General features: G+C 40.6%; 2 protein-coding genes across 2 annotated transcripts in view; both read left to right on the forward strand.

Annotated features, from left to right (window-relative positions):
* Positions 1 to 3,021, forward strand: part of ITGB3 (integrin, beta 3 (platelet glycoprotein IIIa, antigen CD61)) — a gene marked incomplete at its 5' end in the record, with an annotated part of 37,065 nt that extends 34,044 nt beyond the window's left edge. The window contains one exon of the mRNA XM_005858706.2: positions 1,249 to 3,021. Coding sequence (XP_005858768.2) covers positions 1,249 to 1,314 — 66 coding nt within the window. The remainder of the gene's footprint in view (positions 1 to 1,248) is intronic.
* Positions 3,022 to 8,329: 5,308 nt separating this feature from the next.
* The window catches only part of EFCAB3 (EF-hand calcium binding domain 3), a 26,246-nt gene continuing 16,110 nt past the window's right edge, over positions 8,330 to 18,465 (forward strand). Inside the window, exons 1-2 of the mRNA XM_005858596.2 lie at positions 8,330 to 8,367; positions 15,871 to 15,961. Coding sequence (XP_005858658.1) covers positions 15,888 to 15,961 — 74 coding nt within the window. The 5' untranslated portion in view covers positions 8,330 to 8,367; positions 15,871 to 15,887. The remainder of the gene's footprint in view (positions 8,368 to 15,870; positions 15,962 to 18,465) is intronic.

Below are 18,465 nucleotides of genomic sequence, written 5' to 3' on the forward strand. Positions count from 1 at the left end.
TACATGGAGAACACAGAGTATATATATAGAATACGTAACACATTATATACTAATGAGGTTTAAAGCATTAAACACAAACAGGAAAAAAATATTAAAATAGCTAACATTTACTGAGGAGTTACCATGTACCAAGAACTGGTACATGAATTGACTTATTTCACCCTATAACAACCCTATGTGACAGGCAACCTTTTTATACTCATTTGTAGATAAAGAAACTGAGTACAGAGAAGTGTGGAGGGGAGGGATTAGGTTATCCCTTTTTGGGTCAATCGCTTAGGAATAGTAGCAGGATGTCATCCCATCTTACCAGTATTCTTTTCTGTTTTCTCAAATGATGATGATAGCTTCTAAATCAGACTCCACTTTTGTGCTCCCCGAAGTTTATCGTAGCTAATTGAATCCAAACAAGCATTTTTTGAGAACCTTCCATATACTTAATTTAATTCAATTCTCCTTTGGCTCATCTTCATTTCAGCTTTTTTCTGGACCTTCCAAATGGCCATTTGACTCCCTGACTGTCCAAGTTTAGGCTATACGTTTGTTCCCATTGGATGAGGACCTCAGGACTTTGTACCCCAGGGTCCCAAGAAACTGAGATGTTTCTGTTCAGAAAATGCAGAAATCCTGAGCCTCTGAGGCACGCGAGAATATGTTGTGCTTCTTGAAGCTACCAGTAAGGGCCACCAGACCTTATGGCACTTGTCACTTTTTACTAGAAATTAATTTGGGAAATCTAGTGAGGGTCTTTCTTTTTCCTGATAACATGACAGTTTGTGGGTAGTACTTGAAGGGATAAGATGAGAACATATTCAGAATTATTTGTGTAAAAGCTTTCCTCTATGTTCCAAACACCATTTTCCACATCTCTCTTCCCTGCCTACTTCCCTAGCATGGTCACAATAAAGGAAAAAGGGCAAAGGAGAGAGTATTGGAGAGAGGGAGGAACTGATGGTTCAAAGCTTATCCTGAAATGTTTGGGATCACCAAAAAGGGATGGGATGAATTTAACCCCTTAGAAATAGTGGCAGGATGGCATTCCATCTTGTCTCTCTCTCTCTCTCTTTTTTTTTTTATCCATTCCCATCTTAAGAGTGAATGTGTGAGTACAATGAGCATTAACCTGTTCACCGATGGTGGATCCCAGAGAAGGGTCTCTTGGGCAAATTTCTCAGATGAAAGTATAAGCCTTGAGGGCAGGGTAGAACTGAAGATTCACTGTAAGACCCTTTTCTATTCTCTCCACAGGCCAACAACCCACTGTATAAAGAGGCCACATCCACCTTCACCAACATCACCTACCGGGGCACTTAATGACAAGCAGTCGTCCTCAGATCACTAGCAGAGTGTCCCAGGATTGTGGGCAACTCTGCCGTCATGTTTACAGGGGACAGTATCTGTGGGGCGGGATTGGGGACTTGGAGTGAGGTGGGGTGGGAGAATGTGAATGCGTGGAAGTGTGGGTCTCTGTGCATGAGAGCGTGTGAGTGGGTTGCGTATGGGGGAATGTGTAATTTAAAACTCGTGGCGTGTCCCAGATCAGCAGAGCTCCTCAGCCTTTGTCCTCAGAATGCCTCCTTCAGGGATTCCTCCTGCTTAACCTGAGGGTGACCTGCGTAGCTGAGCAGATGTTCTTCATTACCTCAGAGAGAAGCCAGCTTTCCTTCTCCGGCCATTCTCCCTGAAGAACAGAGCAGGGCTGAGGCCTCTCATTCCAGAGAACGGGACTTTGATTCCGCCCTGAGTTTATGGTTCTTGGGCCTGACTCTCAGCAGCTATGGCAGGAATTGCTGGGCTGTGTAGCCTTGTGTCACCTGTTCCCGTCTCCTTTCCCCTCCCTCAGGCTGAAGGAGAATTCAGGGGAGAGCCGAATCATCAGAGCTGCCCGTGCCTTTGGCTATCCCCTCAACCCAGCATGGTTCTCTCAGTAGGGGAGTCCTTGCTACTGAATTCTTTCATCTATTGGGAGAGAGGATGGCAGGGCCATCCAGGGGTCATGCATGGCCTGGGGAATGTGCCAGGGTCCCGCAGCTCAAAATGACCCTTCAGATTTGTCCCATTGGCAGCTCCATCCTAGAGGTTCATTTAGAAGTGTTTCACCCTTAGACCAGCACTGCCTCTTACCTCCTATTTCCACATGCTCACTGCTGTAGATGTTTGCTGCATACTGGGACTTTCATGGCCAAAAGCTTTTCCTCCCAGAAAGGGTGCTATGGTTAGAGCCAGAGGTCTGGCCCACCCTCAGGCCTTCTGCCCTTGTCCAAGGCACTTCCACACACTCTACCCTGTGCTTTTATGTGCTAAATCCATCCACGGGGATGATTGCCTTTATCTACCTCTGGGGTGTCTTGAGAAGGAGTCATTCCCACGGGTCTCTGAGTCTGTGCTGGGCATAAGTGCCAGGGTGAAATGATGGGCCAGTTGCATCAGCATGTGTGGCCTATTCTCCCTCGGGCTGGGCAACCTCATTTTAACTCAGTCGTTAATCTGAGAGGTCACAAGTGCAATTTTCTTTTCTTTTTCTCATTGGGGCACCTGGGACCACAATGAGGCTTAAACTAAAGGACCATGTATATAAACACACTTGTATTATATTTGTAATTTTATTTGATGACAAGGAAGGAGAGTATAAAAAAGCCACAGAGACTTGGGCTGGATATAGACAGCCCCATGTGGCATCACTCAGAGCAAGTCATTGCCCAGTTGTGGGATCTGTAAAGGCTTTCTTATCCTGGAAGCCTGTGGGGATGGATGCATGGACATGCTGGTCCTTTCCTGAGGAGGAGGGAAATGGCCAATAGCAATAGCAGTTGCTCCATTGGTGTTTACATTAACAACTACCCTCTCAGTCTCCAAGAAAAAGGGGAGGATCTATAAACAGTGATCTGATGATCAGAAAATCTAAGATCTGGCCTCAGTGTTGCAGTTAAGGAATCTTTAAACGTAATTAAGACAAGTCACTTTGTTCTCCCTGAGGCTCAGTTCTCTAGTTCGAAAAATGATGGGTTTGGACCAGTCAGTCTAGAACAGGGGTGGGCAAACTTTTTGACTCGAGGGCCACAATGGGTTCTTAAACTGGACCGGAGGGCCGGAACAAAAGCATGGATGGAGTGTTTGTGTGAACTAATATAAATTCAAAGTAAACATCATTACATAAAAGGGTACGGTCTTTTTTTTTTTTTTTTTAGTTTTATTCATTTCAAACGGGCCGGATCCGGCCCGTGGGCCATAGTTTGCCCACGGCTGGTCTAGAAGGTCTCTTTTAGTGTCAGAATTCTAAGATGTTGGGACTTACTTTGAGATCAAACTCACCATGAAGATTCTGTGGGATGTTGATATTGCTTATTTTTTTAGTTGGGAGAGAGACCTGGCTTTGGCAAGAGCAGATGTCATTCCACATCACAGATGTTATTCAATGAAAAAGCCTCATTCTATCCGGTCTTTGAGCCTCTTCTCCAACTTTTGTTAGCAGTTACATCTCCTGACACTGTAGTCTTTAAGCTCCACTTAGTTCCTATTTCTTAGTTCACTTTGCACACATTTGCATCCACATATTAGGGAAGAGGCACCCATAAGAAGTAGCTGAAATGTGTGGTTTGTATCCAGGTGTTAACCTTGAGAATAAGCCTTGGAATTAGGAATGGGGAAAATGACTGAGCCCTGCCTGACCCACGGATTATCCTTTACTGTAGGGGATGGTAACATAGTGGAGGGATAAATGAGGGATGGATAAGGAATCCAAGAAGTTTAGAACCTAACTGTCACCTTCAGCTAGGGAGACAAGAGTCCATTAGAGTAGTAGTACATTTTCTTTAGATAAGATGGCTTATATAAAGAAACTATATCAAAGGAGAAAGAATATGTATCCAATAGACTAAAACATCAAGGGAATCTTGTGTGAGCTTCTGGAATGAGGCTCATAGGCCTTGAAGACCAGCACTGTTTGTCTATATGTGGAGGAACCTGTAATGTGTTCGGGAGAGAGCATATAGCAGTGAGTTTTGGCATCATGTGGGGTGAACATCTGAATAGTATTTTGGCATCAGATAACATAGCACAAAAAAGGCCATTCGTGCTCTGCTCTTTTGGAGATATTTCATGTTCAGTCTCAGGGTCTGTGGACAGTAATGGGAAACTTTGACCATTCCTGACAAGTTGTCACATAAGGAGTCGGTTCTTTGTCATTCAGATATTCCTAGCCCATCCATGATTTCAAGATACTTCTCTCCATTAAGTATTACTGGTCGAAATGACTTAAGTGCTTTCCTGACTTCCTAGCCTGTTTGAGTTGTGCAACAATGAATTAAATGTGTTTTCCAAAAAGAAGTGGCCTATGGCTGCCCAGTGCTTCCTGTGTTGTTATTTCTGTTTCCTTTGGGTGAAAATAATGATTATTTTAGAACAAGGGTGTTTCCAAATGCAACAGAATGATGACTACTACCGAAACTAAAGTTAGCTTCAGAACCTAGAGCTTTTCTTTACACTTTAATAACATTTTCAAAATGAACAGGCTATGACTGTTCTAAGAGTTACTTTTTTTTTTTTTTCTAATTGGGGATTTTTAGGAACTTGCGTAGCCTCAACTAAACAGACTGTCAATTTAGTCTAGGTTCTGTTTACAGGAAGCATGAACTGATAAAATAAGGCTTAATGGTAAATTATTTACAGGACCATTTAACTGCCCTTTTATTTAAGGCAGTGGGTCTCAAAATGTGGTCCCAGGACCATCAGCATCAGTATTACCCAGGAACTTGTTAGGAATGAAAATTCACAGGCCTCACCCCAGAACGACTGACTCAGAAAATCTGGGAGTGGACCCAGCATTTTGTGTTTTAATAAGCCCTCTTGGTGATTCTGTTAAACGCTCAAGTTTGAGAATCACCGATTTAAGGATTCACATACCTATTGTTCTGGCCTAGAAAGAAATTTCCAGTAAGTCAGTTCAGTTACTAAAAGATTAAGAACCTACCTTGGCTGGCAGATTAAGAAAACCAAATACTTACTCACAAAATGAAAATCCATTTTCCAAGTTAAGTGATCAGAGGCTTTTGGGTTCACTCACAGCCACAAATTCCCATGAAAAACTAAAAAAAAGTAATAGATCAGAATCACAGGGAGGGGAGGGCAGCTAACAAAATACTTGGCAGGCATCTAAGAAAACTTCTTATGGGTACCAAGCTGAAGCAAGAAAATACTCTCACAGGTATTCACGGGAGATGGGGTTGAAATCTTAATCGTTAACGTTGTCATCCAATAGGATGCCAGAATAAGACTTTAGAATATGTACGTTCACTTGCAATTTAAAATGTATTGAGCGCCAGCAGAGTGGGATTGAAGTATTTTACAGAACACTCATAACATAATTGTTGCCTTTGAGTCTTACATTCCTTACTAATGTAAATTTTTAAACACAATAGAGTGCATGGCATAAAAAGATAATGTGAACATAGACTGAGTCCTTTTATGATGAAATTTTGTAAGACCCACTGTTTTATTTACATTATGGTAACTAATGACTAAATGTCTGGATGAAAATGGAGGACCTTATGTGGAAACTAAATGAAAAGCTACATGTGAAATCATATTTGTAATCCCTTAACTCTTGGTCTCTGTAGTCTGACTCTAGAGTAAGAGTCATCTAATAACCACTGGGACCAATTACAAGAAGGTTGTCTCAGAATTTTAGTGCACTCATTCTTCATACTGATGTGAGGAAGAAATAGCAAATAAGCCATTTAGGCCCTGAACAGTGTTGCTAAGTGGTTAGAAGATTGGCCTACACACCAAAGGGTCAGGGGTTTGATTCTGGCCAAAGGCATGTACCTGGGTTTCAGATTTGATCCTTGGCCCTGGTTGGGGCGCATGCAGAAGGCAACCAATCAATGTGTCTCTCTCACATCAATGTTTCTCTCTCTCTCTCCCTCTCTCTCTCTGTCTCTCCCTCCTTCCCATCCAATCTCTCTAAAAATCAATGGGAAAAATATCGTTGGGTGAGGATTAACAAACAAAAAAAGCCATTTAGTACTTGTTGTCCTGGTTGCTGGCTCAATTCCCAGTAGGGGGCATACAGGAGGCAGCCAATCAATGATTGTCTCTCATCATTGATGTTTCTATCTCTCTCTCCCTCCCCTTTCCTCTCTAAAAATAAATAAATAAATAAATAAATAAATAAATAAATAAATAACAACAATAATAAATGCGTGTGATCAAGGTTAACCATATTGGTAAATAAGAACATTTAAATCCACTTAATGAGAATGGTTTCTATGTGTAAGGAAAATTATAGGTCAGGAAACATGATTGTGTTCCATGAAGCTGCTGTCGTAATGATGTCTCTCCAACCTCTTGCATAGAGGAAACATTTTCATCAGTTGTGTATTTTCTGACAATACAACAAAGAATGCACACAGAATATAAGTATCTAGAAAGCAACATTTAGGATATTTAAGAGCCTTTAAAAGGCAAAACCTCCATTGGTGTCCCTGAAAAGAACTTTGTAAAGGAAAAGTTTCACTATTCATTGTGTTTTACCTAATATATTAGTTGGGTTTTCCCATGACTCATACACAATTAGCTTATTCTTTGAAGAGGCCAGGGTAATGGGTGTGTAAATATCATTGGTGATTAATGGAAATACTTTGTTAAAAAAGGAAAAATGTTGATGAATGCTGGACTTTGCTTTTCCTGACCCTTATAATCAATCACCCATTGTGCCCCCATATATGTTTTCCCCTTCTCACATAATATTAAAACTCCTAATTTTTAGTTGGGCACGTGGCTGCTCAGACTAAATACTATGTTTTCACCCTGGCCTGTTTGGTTCAGTGGTTGAGCATTGACCTATGAACCAAGAGGTCATGGTTCAATTCCTGGTCAGGGCACATGCCCGAGGTTGTGGGCTCAATCCCCAGTTGGGGATGTGCAGGAGGCAGCCGATCAATGATTCTCTCTCATCATTGATGTTTCTCTTTCTCTCTCCCTTCCTCTTAAAATCACTAAACATATATTTCTTTAAAAGTACTAAAGAATGCCTACATAGGAGTGCTTAAGGTACAAAGTAGCATCACTGAAGGAATTAACTATTGTAACATTTATTGAGCGCGTATGCAATTTTTAATTATCACAATCCTGGAAGAATGAGAAAATTGAGACTGAGAAAGCATAAGTAACTTGCCTCACTGCATTCATTAAATAAAAAGTTAAGAATTGAACTTGGATAGATCTGTCTATAAAGCCCACGCTATTCACCACAATGTAAATAATGGAGAGCTCAGGTTGGATCAATTCATGTGAACAAATTGCTTGTATGTTTTTAAAGAAAAGATACTTTAAGTTGTGGGCTTTAGGAAGGAAATATTTTCGAAACACTTTGCTTGACAGAGCATTTACAACTCTAGCAAATCTTGCAAATGATTAACTTCACCGAATTGGCTCTACACAACCTTTTAACAACATCATAACTAGGGAAAGCCAGAAAACAAAACAAAACGCTTTGTCTTTTCTTTTACTAGTATCATTTCATTTGCAGGATGCAGGGAAAGAGAAGTTAATTAAAACAAAAACAGACAAACAGAAAACCCCTTAGTGTGTCTCCCAAAAGTAAGGATTAGTCTTCTGAAGCCTGGAACAAATGTCAGCAAAGCAATGGGACAAATGGCTTCAAGCTGCTGCTCACTTTTGAGCAGAAGAACCAAGAGGATGGAATGGTTTAGAAAAAGAGGAAGGTGGGAAGTATTCAAAGATGGACAAGAAGAGCCCTAGCCTGTTTAGTTCAGTGGATAGAGCAGGGGCCTGCAGACTGAAGGGTCCTTGGTTCAATTCCGGTCAAGTGCACATGGCCAGGTTGCGCCTTGATTCCCCAGTAGGGGGCGTGCAGGAAGCAGCCAATCAATGATTCTCATCATTGATGTTTCTCTCTCTCTCTCCCTCTCCCCTCCTCTCTGAAATCATGTTCATTCTCTGGCCCCATTTCAATATTACTTCTTGTCCATTTAAGTAATATTGAAATGGAGCCAGACAAGGGCGAAACAGAGGGCCAGAGAATGAACAGAGCTATGTGAAGAATAGGAGCATGAAGGCTGGAGGGCGAAATGGAGGCCCGGGCGCGGGAAGAAAAGCACGCAGAGGGAAGCCTGCCACTATAGTAGTTGAGGTCACAGGCCCTTAAAAGGTGGCGCAGACCAGCGCGGCTCCAACGCACCGGGCAGTCCAGTCTGCGCAGAGCTGAGCCCTCGCTCCCGCCCAGGGGCCCCTGGCGGAGATGCTGAATGGGCGGGGCCTCGAGCTGGGTCAGGTGACCCGGGGGCGGGGCATCACAGAGCGGAAGCGCTGAAGGCAGCGGAGCGGAACGAGGTGCTGTGGGACGAGGTGAGGACCAGCCGACAGACGCCTCGGAACTGGGTTCCGGGCGCTGGTGGCAGGGAGTGAGGGTGGTGGGAGGAAGGGAGGGAACCCGGGAGGGAACCCAAGGGGCCGAAAGTGAGGCTCTCAGGGGACAGAGGTGGGGAGGCCAGACTCACTGAGGCGAAGGGAAGGACGAGCTTCCGAGGCCGAGGGAGGCGAGCGCCACATGGTGCGAGGGAGAATGTAGAACGTTCACGAAGGAGAGTGAGGGCTCCATAAAGGGCCCGAGACAGACTCAGTCCAGGGGCCTAGCGAGGGGCCAGTGGCGGTAGTTCTAGAAGGAGGGGTCACCGTGCTGGGGACGCGTCCCGCTCCCTGGGCGACACCGAGACCAGGAGGAGAGAGCCCTGGGCAGCAGTTTGTCTACGAGGCCGGAAGCTTCCGGGGGCGGGGCCTGCGGGATCCTCCAGGGCACAGGTTCTTGGTGCAGAGGGCGTGCTCTCAGTCTTTGTTAAGCAGAGACCACTGTCACCCATAACCTTTGCATACCCACCAAATGGGCACAGATTAAGAAGCCTGTTCATCCAAGTCGTAAATGTGGTGAAAGTGGTAAGGCAACTTTGAAAAACATTAGGTAGTATGTCTTAAGGTTTTCATAGCCCATGGCTTAGAAGGTCCACTCTTATCTATAAATCCCAGAAAATCTCTTGCACTCATGTGCAAGGAGACATGTTCAAGAATGCTCAAGGCAGCACTGATCTCAGTAGCAAAAATGAACAAACAAAACAGCCCTCGCCCGTTTGGCCCGAGGACTGAAGGGTGGCGGGTTAGCTTCTGGTCAAGGGCAGATACCTCGGTTGCAGGCTTCATCCTGGCCCTGGTCCAGGTCGGGGCATGCAGGCCACCAATCGATGTGTCCCTCTCACATCGATGTTTCTCTCTCTTTCTGTCTCTTCCTCTCCCTTCCACTCTCCCAAAAAATCAATGGAAACATATCCTCGGGTGAGGATTAACAACAACAAAAAATCCTCCAAACAATAAATTGTGGTACATACAATTGGCATATAATGGAATACTAGCGGTGGAAATGAATGATTGCAATATACTATATGGATGAGTCTTAGAAATATAATATTGAATGAAAAAGCAAGTCTCAGATTGCTATAGCATAACAATTTTATAGAGCGTGAAAACAAAATTAAGGAATAATTTGTTTATCCTGTTTAAAATTATGTGTAAAAAGCAAGAGGTTGGTAAATTTTTGTTGTTGTTGTTAATCCTCACCAGAGGGTATTTTTTCATTGATTTTTAGTGAGAGTGGAATAAAGAAGGAAAGACCAAGAGAGAAACATCAATGTGAGAGACACATTGATTGGTTGCTTCCTGCACTAGCCCTCACCAGGGCCCAGGCCAGGGAGGAGCTTGCAACCGAGGTACGTGCCCTTGACCAGAATTGAACCCAGGACCCTTTGGTCCACAGGTGGAGGCTCTATCTGCTGAGCCAAACTGGCTAGGGCAAGAGGTTGGTAAATTTTTAAAAATCTGTGCTCTTTATGGAGCAAGCAGGAGAATGAAATGGGAAAAGCACAGAAGCAGATGAAATCTTCTATAATAATAAAAGCGTAATATGCTAATTAGACTGGCCGTCCTTCCAGATGACCTTCCGGACGAAGCCAGGGCTGCCAGGAAAGCCCAGTTTCTGGGTGCCTGCTGGCGGCCGGAGGGAAGCCCGTGCCGGCAGCCAGGGGAAGGAAGGCCTACTCTTGCACGAATTTCATGCATTGGGCTTCTAATGGTATTATAACAATGTTTTTAAATGGTGGGTTCACAGTGGTTTGGTGGTTATCGTGTTTCGTAACTAATATAGTTTGCAAGTATTCTATGTTTCAAATAGACATTATAAAAAATAAGGAAATTTCTTGCTTTCGAAAATCCCTTATCTTCACTAACTCTAACATTCCCATAGAATTTTTCAAGGTCTCTCTTTTTATTTTTTTACAGTCTCCAAAAAATTGGCCTATGTAAACTCCTCAAAGTTTCTTGGGACAAATTTGGCCAAAATATTTAATGGTTTTAATAGTGATATGGTGCCCTAACCAGTTTGGCTCAGTGGATAGAGCGTCGGCCTGCGGACTCAAGAGTCCCAGATTCTATTCTGGTCAAGGGCATGTACCTTGCTTTCGGGCACATACCCAGTAGGGAGTGTGCAGGAGGCAGATGATCGATGTTTTTCTCTCATCGATGTTTCTAACTCTCTATCCCTCTCCCTTCCTCTCTGTAAAAAAATCAATAAAATATATTTTTTAAAAATAGTGACATGGTGCTCCTTGAAGTAAACTCCTCAAAGTTTCTTGGAAATAGGGAATAGTCTGTGCCTTATTTCATGCAGCACATTAGTTTTTGTGGGGTTTTGTTGTTGTTGTTCAATGGGGTAGGCAAAGGACTAGGGTTATCAAAAGTTCATCGCCCAGCCGGAGTGGCTCAGTGGTTGATCATTGATCTATGAACCAGAAGGTCACAGTTTGATTCTGGTCAGGGCACATGCCCTGGTTGTGGGCTCAATCACCAATGGGGGGAGGGGGGGTGTAGGAAGCAACCAATCAATGATTCTCTCTCATTGATATTTCTCTCTCTGCATCTCCGTTCCTTTTTGAAATCAATAAAAAATATATATATTTTTAAAAGTTCATCATACATACATAAAACCTTTATATGTGGCCTTAGAAAATTTTTAGAATTGTTTTTACCCATTCTAACATTGGGATATTATGAGGAATTCTATATACTCAAGACATTTTCTAGGTATAACATGACTTTTAAAATATTTAATGCCATCTAGTGACTAAACCTGAGTATGAATATGCAGAATTTCTGGTTTCAGCTGTTTGTATTTTCCCCCATCTTCCAATTTATTCAATAACATTTATTGAGCCTTGACCATACCAGGTTTTATGTTCGACTGTAAGTGTGCTAAGATGACAAAGGCAGTCTTTGCCACTAAGTAGCTCACCATAAAGAAATGTAAGGGTCATAGGTGTATATATTGACTCTGTAAATCCTCATATTTTTATAGTGATTTGATCCAAACTATACCAATAATTTTCCATCATTCTGCCTCATTAACTAGAGTTTTTCTTTATGTATAAGTACATTTAGAAGGTAATTTATTGTTATTGTAGCAAGTTTCAAATCTTACTTTTTCTAATAATTAGAGAGAAGCAAATAAAAACTACAATGAGGTAGTTTTTATTCTCACACCAGTCAGAATGGCGACTATCAATAAATCAACAAACAACAAGTGCTGGCGAGGATGTGAAGAGAAGGGAACCCTAGTGCACTGGTGTAGCCACTGTGGAAAACGGCATGGAGTTTCCTTAAAAAATTAAAAAATGGAACTGCTTTTTGAACCAGCAATCAAAAGGATATATATCCCAAGAATCCCAAAACACCAATCAGAAAGCATATATGCACCCCTATGTTCATAGCAGCATTATTTACAATAGCCAAGATCTGGAAACATGGTAAAAGACTTAACTGTAAGATGTGAAACCATAAAAGTCCTAGAAGAAAACATAGGCACCAAAAGTCGTACATATTACAAATTACCAATGCATCTCCTAAGACAGTGGAAATTACGGAGAAAATAAACAAATGGGACTACATTAAAATACAAAGCTTCTGCACTGCAAAAGAAACCCTCAACAAAATAACAAGAGAGCCCACTACATTGGAGAACATATTTGCCAATGATACATCTGATAAGAGGTTAATCTCCAAAATATATAGGGAACTCATACAAATTAAGGAAGACAATCCAATTAAAAAATGTGGGCAAAGGACATAAATAGACACCTCCAAAGTGGACCTGCAAAAAGCCAAGAGACATGAAAAAAAATTCTCAAAGTCACTAATCATGCGAGAGATGCAAATCAAAATGACAATGAGATATCACCTCACACCCGCCAGAATGGCTATCATCAACAAATCAATAAATGACAAGTGTTGGTGAGGTTGTGGAGAAAAAGCAACCCTAGTACAGTGCTGCTGGTGGGAATGCAGACTGGTGCAGTCACTGTGGAAAAGAGTATGGCGTTTTCTCAAAAAATTAAAAATGGAACTCCCATTTGACCCAGTGACCCTACTTCTAGGAATATAACCTAAGAAACCCGAAACATTCATCAGAAAGAATATATGCACTCCTGTGTTCATAGCAGCACAATTTACAATAGCTAAGATTTGGAAACAGCCTCAGGGCCCATCAGCAGATGAGTGGATAAAAAACTGTGGTACATCTACACAATGGAATACTTGGCAAATGTAATTACAACTGGTGAGATTCTCTTCTCATTAAGGCTTATACATCTTTAACTGCAAGGATGAACTAGACATTACCTAAGATATTGGATTTTCAGAGTTCACAAATTATAAACAACATTGAGAAATAACCTTTTCCCATAGAACTCCTTTTTCTTGTTTAATGAAAAGTACTACAGCCCTGGCTGATGTTGCTAAGTGGTTAGAGAGCATCAGCCTGAGCACTGGAGGGTGTGGGTTCAATTCCCAGTTGAGGGTACATATGTACCTGGGTTGCAAGTTCCATCCCTGTCCCCGGTCAGGGCACATGAGGAAGGCAACCAATCAATGTGTCTCTCACATCGATGTTTCTTTCCTCTCTCTCTCTCCCTTTCCCCTCCTTCCTTCCCACTCTCTCTAAAAATCAATGGAAAAAATATCCTACTCCTCAAGTGAAAAAAAATGTGAAAAAAATAAAATAACATAAAAAAATACTACATAAGGAGAAGCCTAATACCAGATAGTCTGCCCCATCTAACTCACTTCCTAGGCAATGAGCCTAGGCAATTCTTTGATGTGGTTGAATTAATTCCCATAGCAAACAGATATATTCATGCAACATCTCTATTCAGGTATCTTCAGGATTCCTCAATACTAATAAAGTCCACATTCCCTTAGCTCAACAATCAAGATGTACACGTGTCTACAAAAACCAAGTTAAACGAGTAGCATGCTTGGTATAAGACTAGAAAAAACGACACAAAAACCAAGTTAAATGAGTGACATGCTTAGTATAAGAGACTAGAAAAAAATGACAGGGATTGTGGCAATCAGGAAATCTTAAGTTCCATTTAAAGGGGTGAAGTTGCTTTTCCTGCCAATTATTGCTAAGCAGGAATGTGGGCCCTATATTTTCTAATCTTTGGATTTTTTCATGAGAAGTCATAGAGTTAATTTAGGCATGTGTTCACTTATGAAATTCAAAAGCTTTTTAAAAGATGTATAAGCCAAATTAAACTTGTGTGGGGATGAAATTTGTCATCTCTGAACTAATAACCAACCCCAAACCAATATACTTAATCTTTTTTGCTACCACTATCTTCATGTAATCCCATCCTCTAATGTGGCTGAACTGTTCCTTGTCTCCTGATCTATGCTTACTCTACATGCTTTTGCTCTTCTTTCACACTAGACTATTTCTCCCTCAGAGTTACATGCTACATATAAAATTTTACTTCTCCCTACACATAAGACCTAAAACTATAAAAGTCTTCAAAGAAAATATAGGAGAAAAGCTTTATGACATTGGATTTGGCAATGATTTCTTAGATATGATACCAACAGCACAGGCAAGAAAAGTAAAAATAGGTAACTTGGACTACATAAAAATTTAAGACTGTGCATCAAATAACATAGACAACAGAACAAAAAGGCAACCTATAGAATGGAAGAAAATATTTACAAATCACAAATCTTTGATTACAGGTTAATATCCAGAATATATAAAGAACTATAACTCAACAACAATAATAAAAACCTATTAAAAAGTGGGCAAAAGACATGAATAGACATTTTCCACAGGAGATATACAAATAGCCAACAATCATATGAAAAGATACTCAACGTCACTAATCATTAGGGAAATGCAAATCCAACCACACTGAGGTATCAGGGTGGTTACTATAAAAAACAAAACACACACCTAATTCCAGTGCTGGGGATTTACAATACCAAGAGACATATTAGATATTGAATATTAAAGTTTCTGATTAAAACAATCATAATCCTTTCTTTAATTGCTCTTTTTAAAGTTCTCTTTCCAATAATACTATAGACTACAAACCAATAAGAGTTTGATTTTTTGGTCCCTCTTCCTAGGCTTAAACAATCAATGAAATTGTTCTTAATCACCATTCAAACAAGGTGTTGGGTAAAATTTTTACTTGAACAATTTTCAATTCACTAATGTTTAATGTGGAAATATATTAATACAGTATTGTTTTTTAATTCACCTTCCCTGAAGTCCCAATGTTGTCAACATTCTGATTCTGCAATTTATACCCACACATACCTCAAGGGTGCTGAATGAACCACATTGAAAACACAGTTGCTCTAAAGCTAGAAGGAGCTTGTGGGTCATTCTCACCCTGTGCCTGTACCTAAGAAGTGAATGAGGTCACAGTTGTATGATGGAACAAACCCTTTATGGGATTCTTGATCTGGTTGAAGCCCAGAAGTGGTAAGTAGCATGGTCTAAAAATAGATAAATATATGAATTTTGTGGGAATCTACAGAGTCCTTTTTTTAAAAAAAAATGTATAATCTCTATGAGATGTTGAAAATAGTTTTTTAAAGGAATGATAATTTTGAGCCATGAGGTTGACTTCACAGCACCTTTCAAGTGCCTAAATTGTGATCCTCTCCGGAGTGCCAGCTCTGTGGTAGGTTTCCAGATTTTCAGCACATGCCATTGAGTTGTTTAGGAACAACTGCTTTCTAGGTTCTGAGATGAAGACCTGGAAAATTGATCGAACTCTAACCAGAGACTTTTCCTTCACAGTTTAATAGTATATAATTGTCTAATATTCCTAAGTCAGTAACCCAGTTTTCTTCTCAATGAACCACCTAATACACTCTACATTTTGAAAAGATCATTGCAGAGATACAACCGACAATAAAAGTGGGGAGCCCTACCATCCCAGCTTCTGGTTCATAGGCCCCAACTCTCTAACTATGCAGAGTGGAAAAGAAGGACTAGGGAGGCCATAGTGGTTGAGTCCATTCAGGACGGTGTAGGGTAGCAAAACAGCACTGTATCCCACTCCTGTTCTACTTTTAAGATCTATGGGTTCATAATAAACCACATGGGTTTCAGAGGGACCTCACAGAAGGAAGCCCTGGAAAAATCTACTTACTACTACATAGGTATCCAAGATATAAACAGGTAAGTATTTTGGAAGTGCTATAACATTTTATTCTGTCAGTTATAACATGAAATGTCCCATTGATTTCAAAAATAAATTTTGTCCTGAAATAATTTTTCTACATATTCCAAGGGGACCTTCCACATGGCTTTCCAACTTTGCACAAACCTCTAACTTTAATTTATACATCTTACCATGCCTTGAGGCCCTGGACTTCAAATTTCAGGTCTTGAACTGAGAACGTTGCAAAAGAAAGTTGTACTGTAGAGAAATTAATCTGTGAGCCTTAATTGTACCTTCTGAATTCCAGACAGAGTTACTGGCCAAATGGCAGTTTCTGACATTAAGCGAAAATTTAAGCTGGATCCTCTAACAAAAATACCCAGTGCCCATGGCAAGAGGTAAGTAATGAACATATTAAGATGATAAATATATTTATCAGGTAAGGAGTTATTAAGGTGATGAATATATTAAATATCCATAAAGGCTATGATGAAACAAGTTAGAATGCTCTTCAAAATATCTATTCTGTGAGCCCTGGCCAGTTTAGTTGAGTGGATAGAGGATTGGCCTGCAGACTGAAGTGTCCCGGGTTCAATTTTGATCAAGGCACATACCTCGGTTGCAGGCTTGATACCTTGTGGGAGGCAACTAGTTGATGTGTCTCTCTCACATCGATGTTTCTCTCTCTCTCTCTGTCTCTCTCTTCCCTCTCACTCTAGAAATCAATGGAAAAGCATCCTCAGGTGAGGATTAACAACAACAAATCTATTCTGGGATAAACTGAGTTATGAAACAAATGTGAATTGAAGATAAAGATTTTTATGAAAAGTATACATATCCTTTTTTATTAGAGAGACAGAGTTCTCCTTCCTGTTCTCCCAAATGAGAGGCTATTTTTGTGTGAGGGGACAGAATACCCTAGAGGGCTTAAGAAGTTGTCAGTTATACATTAAGACGTTTTGAGTGCCATTTTAAAAGATAATACATTTAGAGGATCAAAAAGAAGACGTAAGCCCCTAAGCAAGTCAGAGTGTAAAGAAAAATTCTGTAGCTCAAATATGGCCAGTAAAATGAAATCTAGTCTAAGATGGCAGTGTGGGGGGTCAGGAGGCAGCAGGCCTGTGAGAAGAGCAGTGCTATGGGCTGTCTCAAGCAGGTGGCTGGGGCAGGACAACATCAAAAAGGAAAAGAAAATGAAATCTGGCAAATTAGGGTTGACCTAAGCTTGTACTAAAATTAGGAAGGGAGGTTTGCCTGTGACACTTAACAATAGCTTTGTCTTAGTCTGATGATAACAAATTCCAATAAACAGTAGCCACTAATAACTGAAAGTGAAAGCCTGATCTGTTCATTATCAAATCATAAGAAAAGCCTCTCTCCTCTCTTACAATTATCCATTTTCTTTGCCACTTTGAGAGTATTTCTCCTATTATCCTTTCCCCCCCATTTATTTTCAGAGAGTGGAAGGGAGGGGGAAAGACAGAGAGAAACATCGACATGAGAAACACATCAATTGGTTGCTTCCCACACCCACCCCAAACAGGGCTGGGTATTGAGCCTGCAACCAAGGTATATGCCCTGGACTGGACTCAAACCCAGGACCCTTCAGTCATCAGGCTAATGCTCTATCCATTGAGCCAAACAGGCTAGGACCTAGTATCCTTAACCCTGCCATTGCTAGAGGAAGATACTACTTTTCCAGAGGGATGTGGGTAAGACAACCTTGTAGTAGCCCAATCCCTTCATCTCATCCTGCATTGAAGTAGTTACTTCCTTATCACTGAAAGTAATCAAGCCAAGTCTAGATAATACCACATGTAGATTGAATTCCTACATGAGATGTGAAGCTAGACGGGGTTTGCTCCCAATCTAAGATTTTCCAAATCTTTAAAACATTATAAAATAATAACACTATTTCCCATGTTTGGTCCAAGATAAGGCTTGAAATTCTGCCAAGACTATCCTTTTTTAAATTTAGCTAAAAACAAACAAACAACACTTTATACTGCCTGGCCTTTTATTTTCCTCTTGCTTCTTTCTTTTAAAAAATATATTTTTATTCATTTTAGAGAGAGAGGAAAGGAGAGGGAGAGATAGAAACATCGATGAGAGAGAAACATCAATTGGCTGCCTCCTGCAAGTCCCCTAATGGGGATTGAGCCTGCAACCTGGGTATGTGCCCTGACCAGGAATTGAAGGGTGACTTCTTGGTGCATGGGTTGATGCTCAACCACTAAGTCATACCGGCCAGGCTCTTTCTTGCTTTTTGAGAACTTTGTATTTCTGCAACAACTGCATCTTTTATATAATGCCAAAAAATTATCTTTAGACATACAATAAATATAAAATAACTTATCCAAATAAAGGCAAACTTGAGTTTTCAGAAGTTCAGGTAGGAAATAAAAAGAAAATACTAGAAGAAGAAATCCTTGTTGGTAAAAGCTGAAAAAATAAGGTTAATTAGATAAAATTCCATGTCAAAAAAGTTGAGAATGGTACATTATGAGACCCTATTGCCTCCTTCTTCTTTAAGTCTCTATTTGAAAATAAGTTGAATCTACTAGATACATGGAGGATAGTAAATTCATAAACCATAACTTTTAAAATTCAACTACCATGTTTGGTGTTTCTCCTAGTGTCATTTTTTAAAACTGCTTCTTATAAAAAAAAACTAAGACATTCCATATTTTAAAAACTTTTAGTTCTACTCATATCAAAACTAAATGTACTTTATTTATTTTTTTCATATAGTTTTTTTTTAAATATATTTTTTATTGATGTTTTACAGAGAGGAAGGGAGAGGGATAGAGAGTTAGAAACATCGATGAGAGAGAAACATCGATCAGCTGCCTCCTGCACACTCCCTACTGGGTATGTGCCCGCAACCAAGGTACATGCTCTT

This window comes from Myotis brandtii, unplaced genomic scaffold (genome assembly GCF_000412655.1).
Source record: "Myotis brandtii unplaced genomic scaffold, ASM41265v1 scaffold120, whole genome shotgun sequence".
NCBI classification, from domain to species: domain Eukaryota; kingdom Metazoa; phylum Chordata; class Mammalia; order Chiroptera; family Vespertilionidae; genus Myotis; species Myotis brandtii.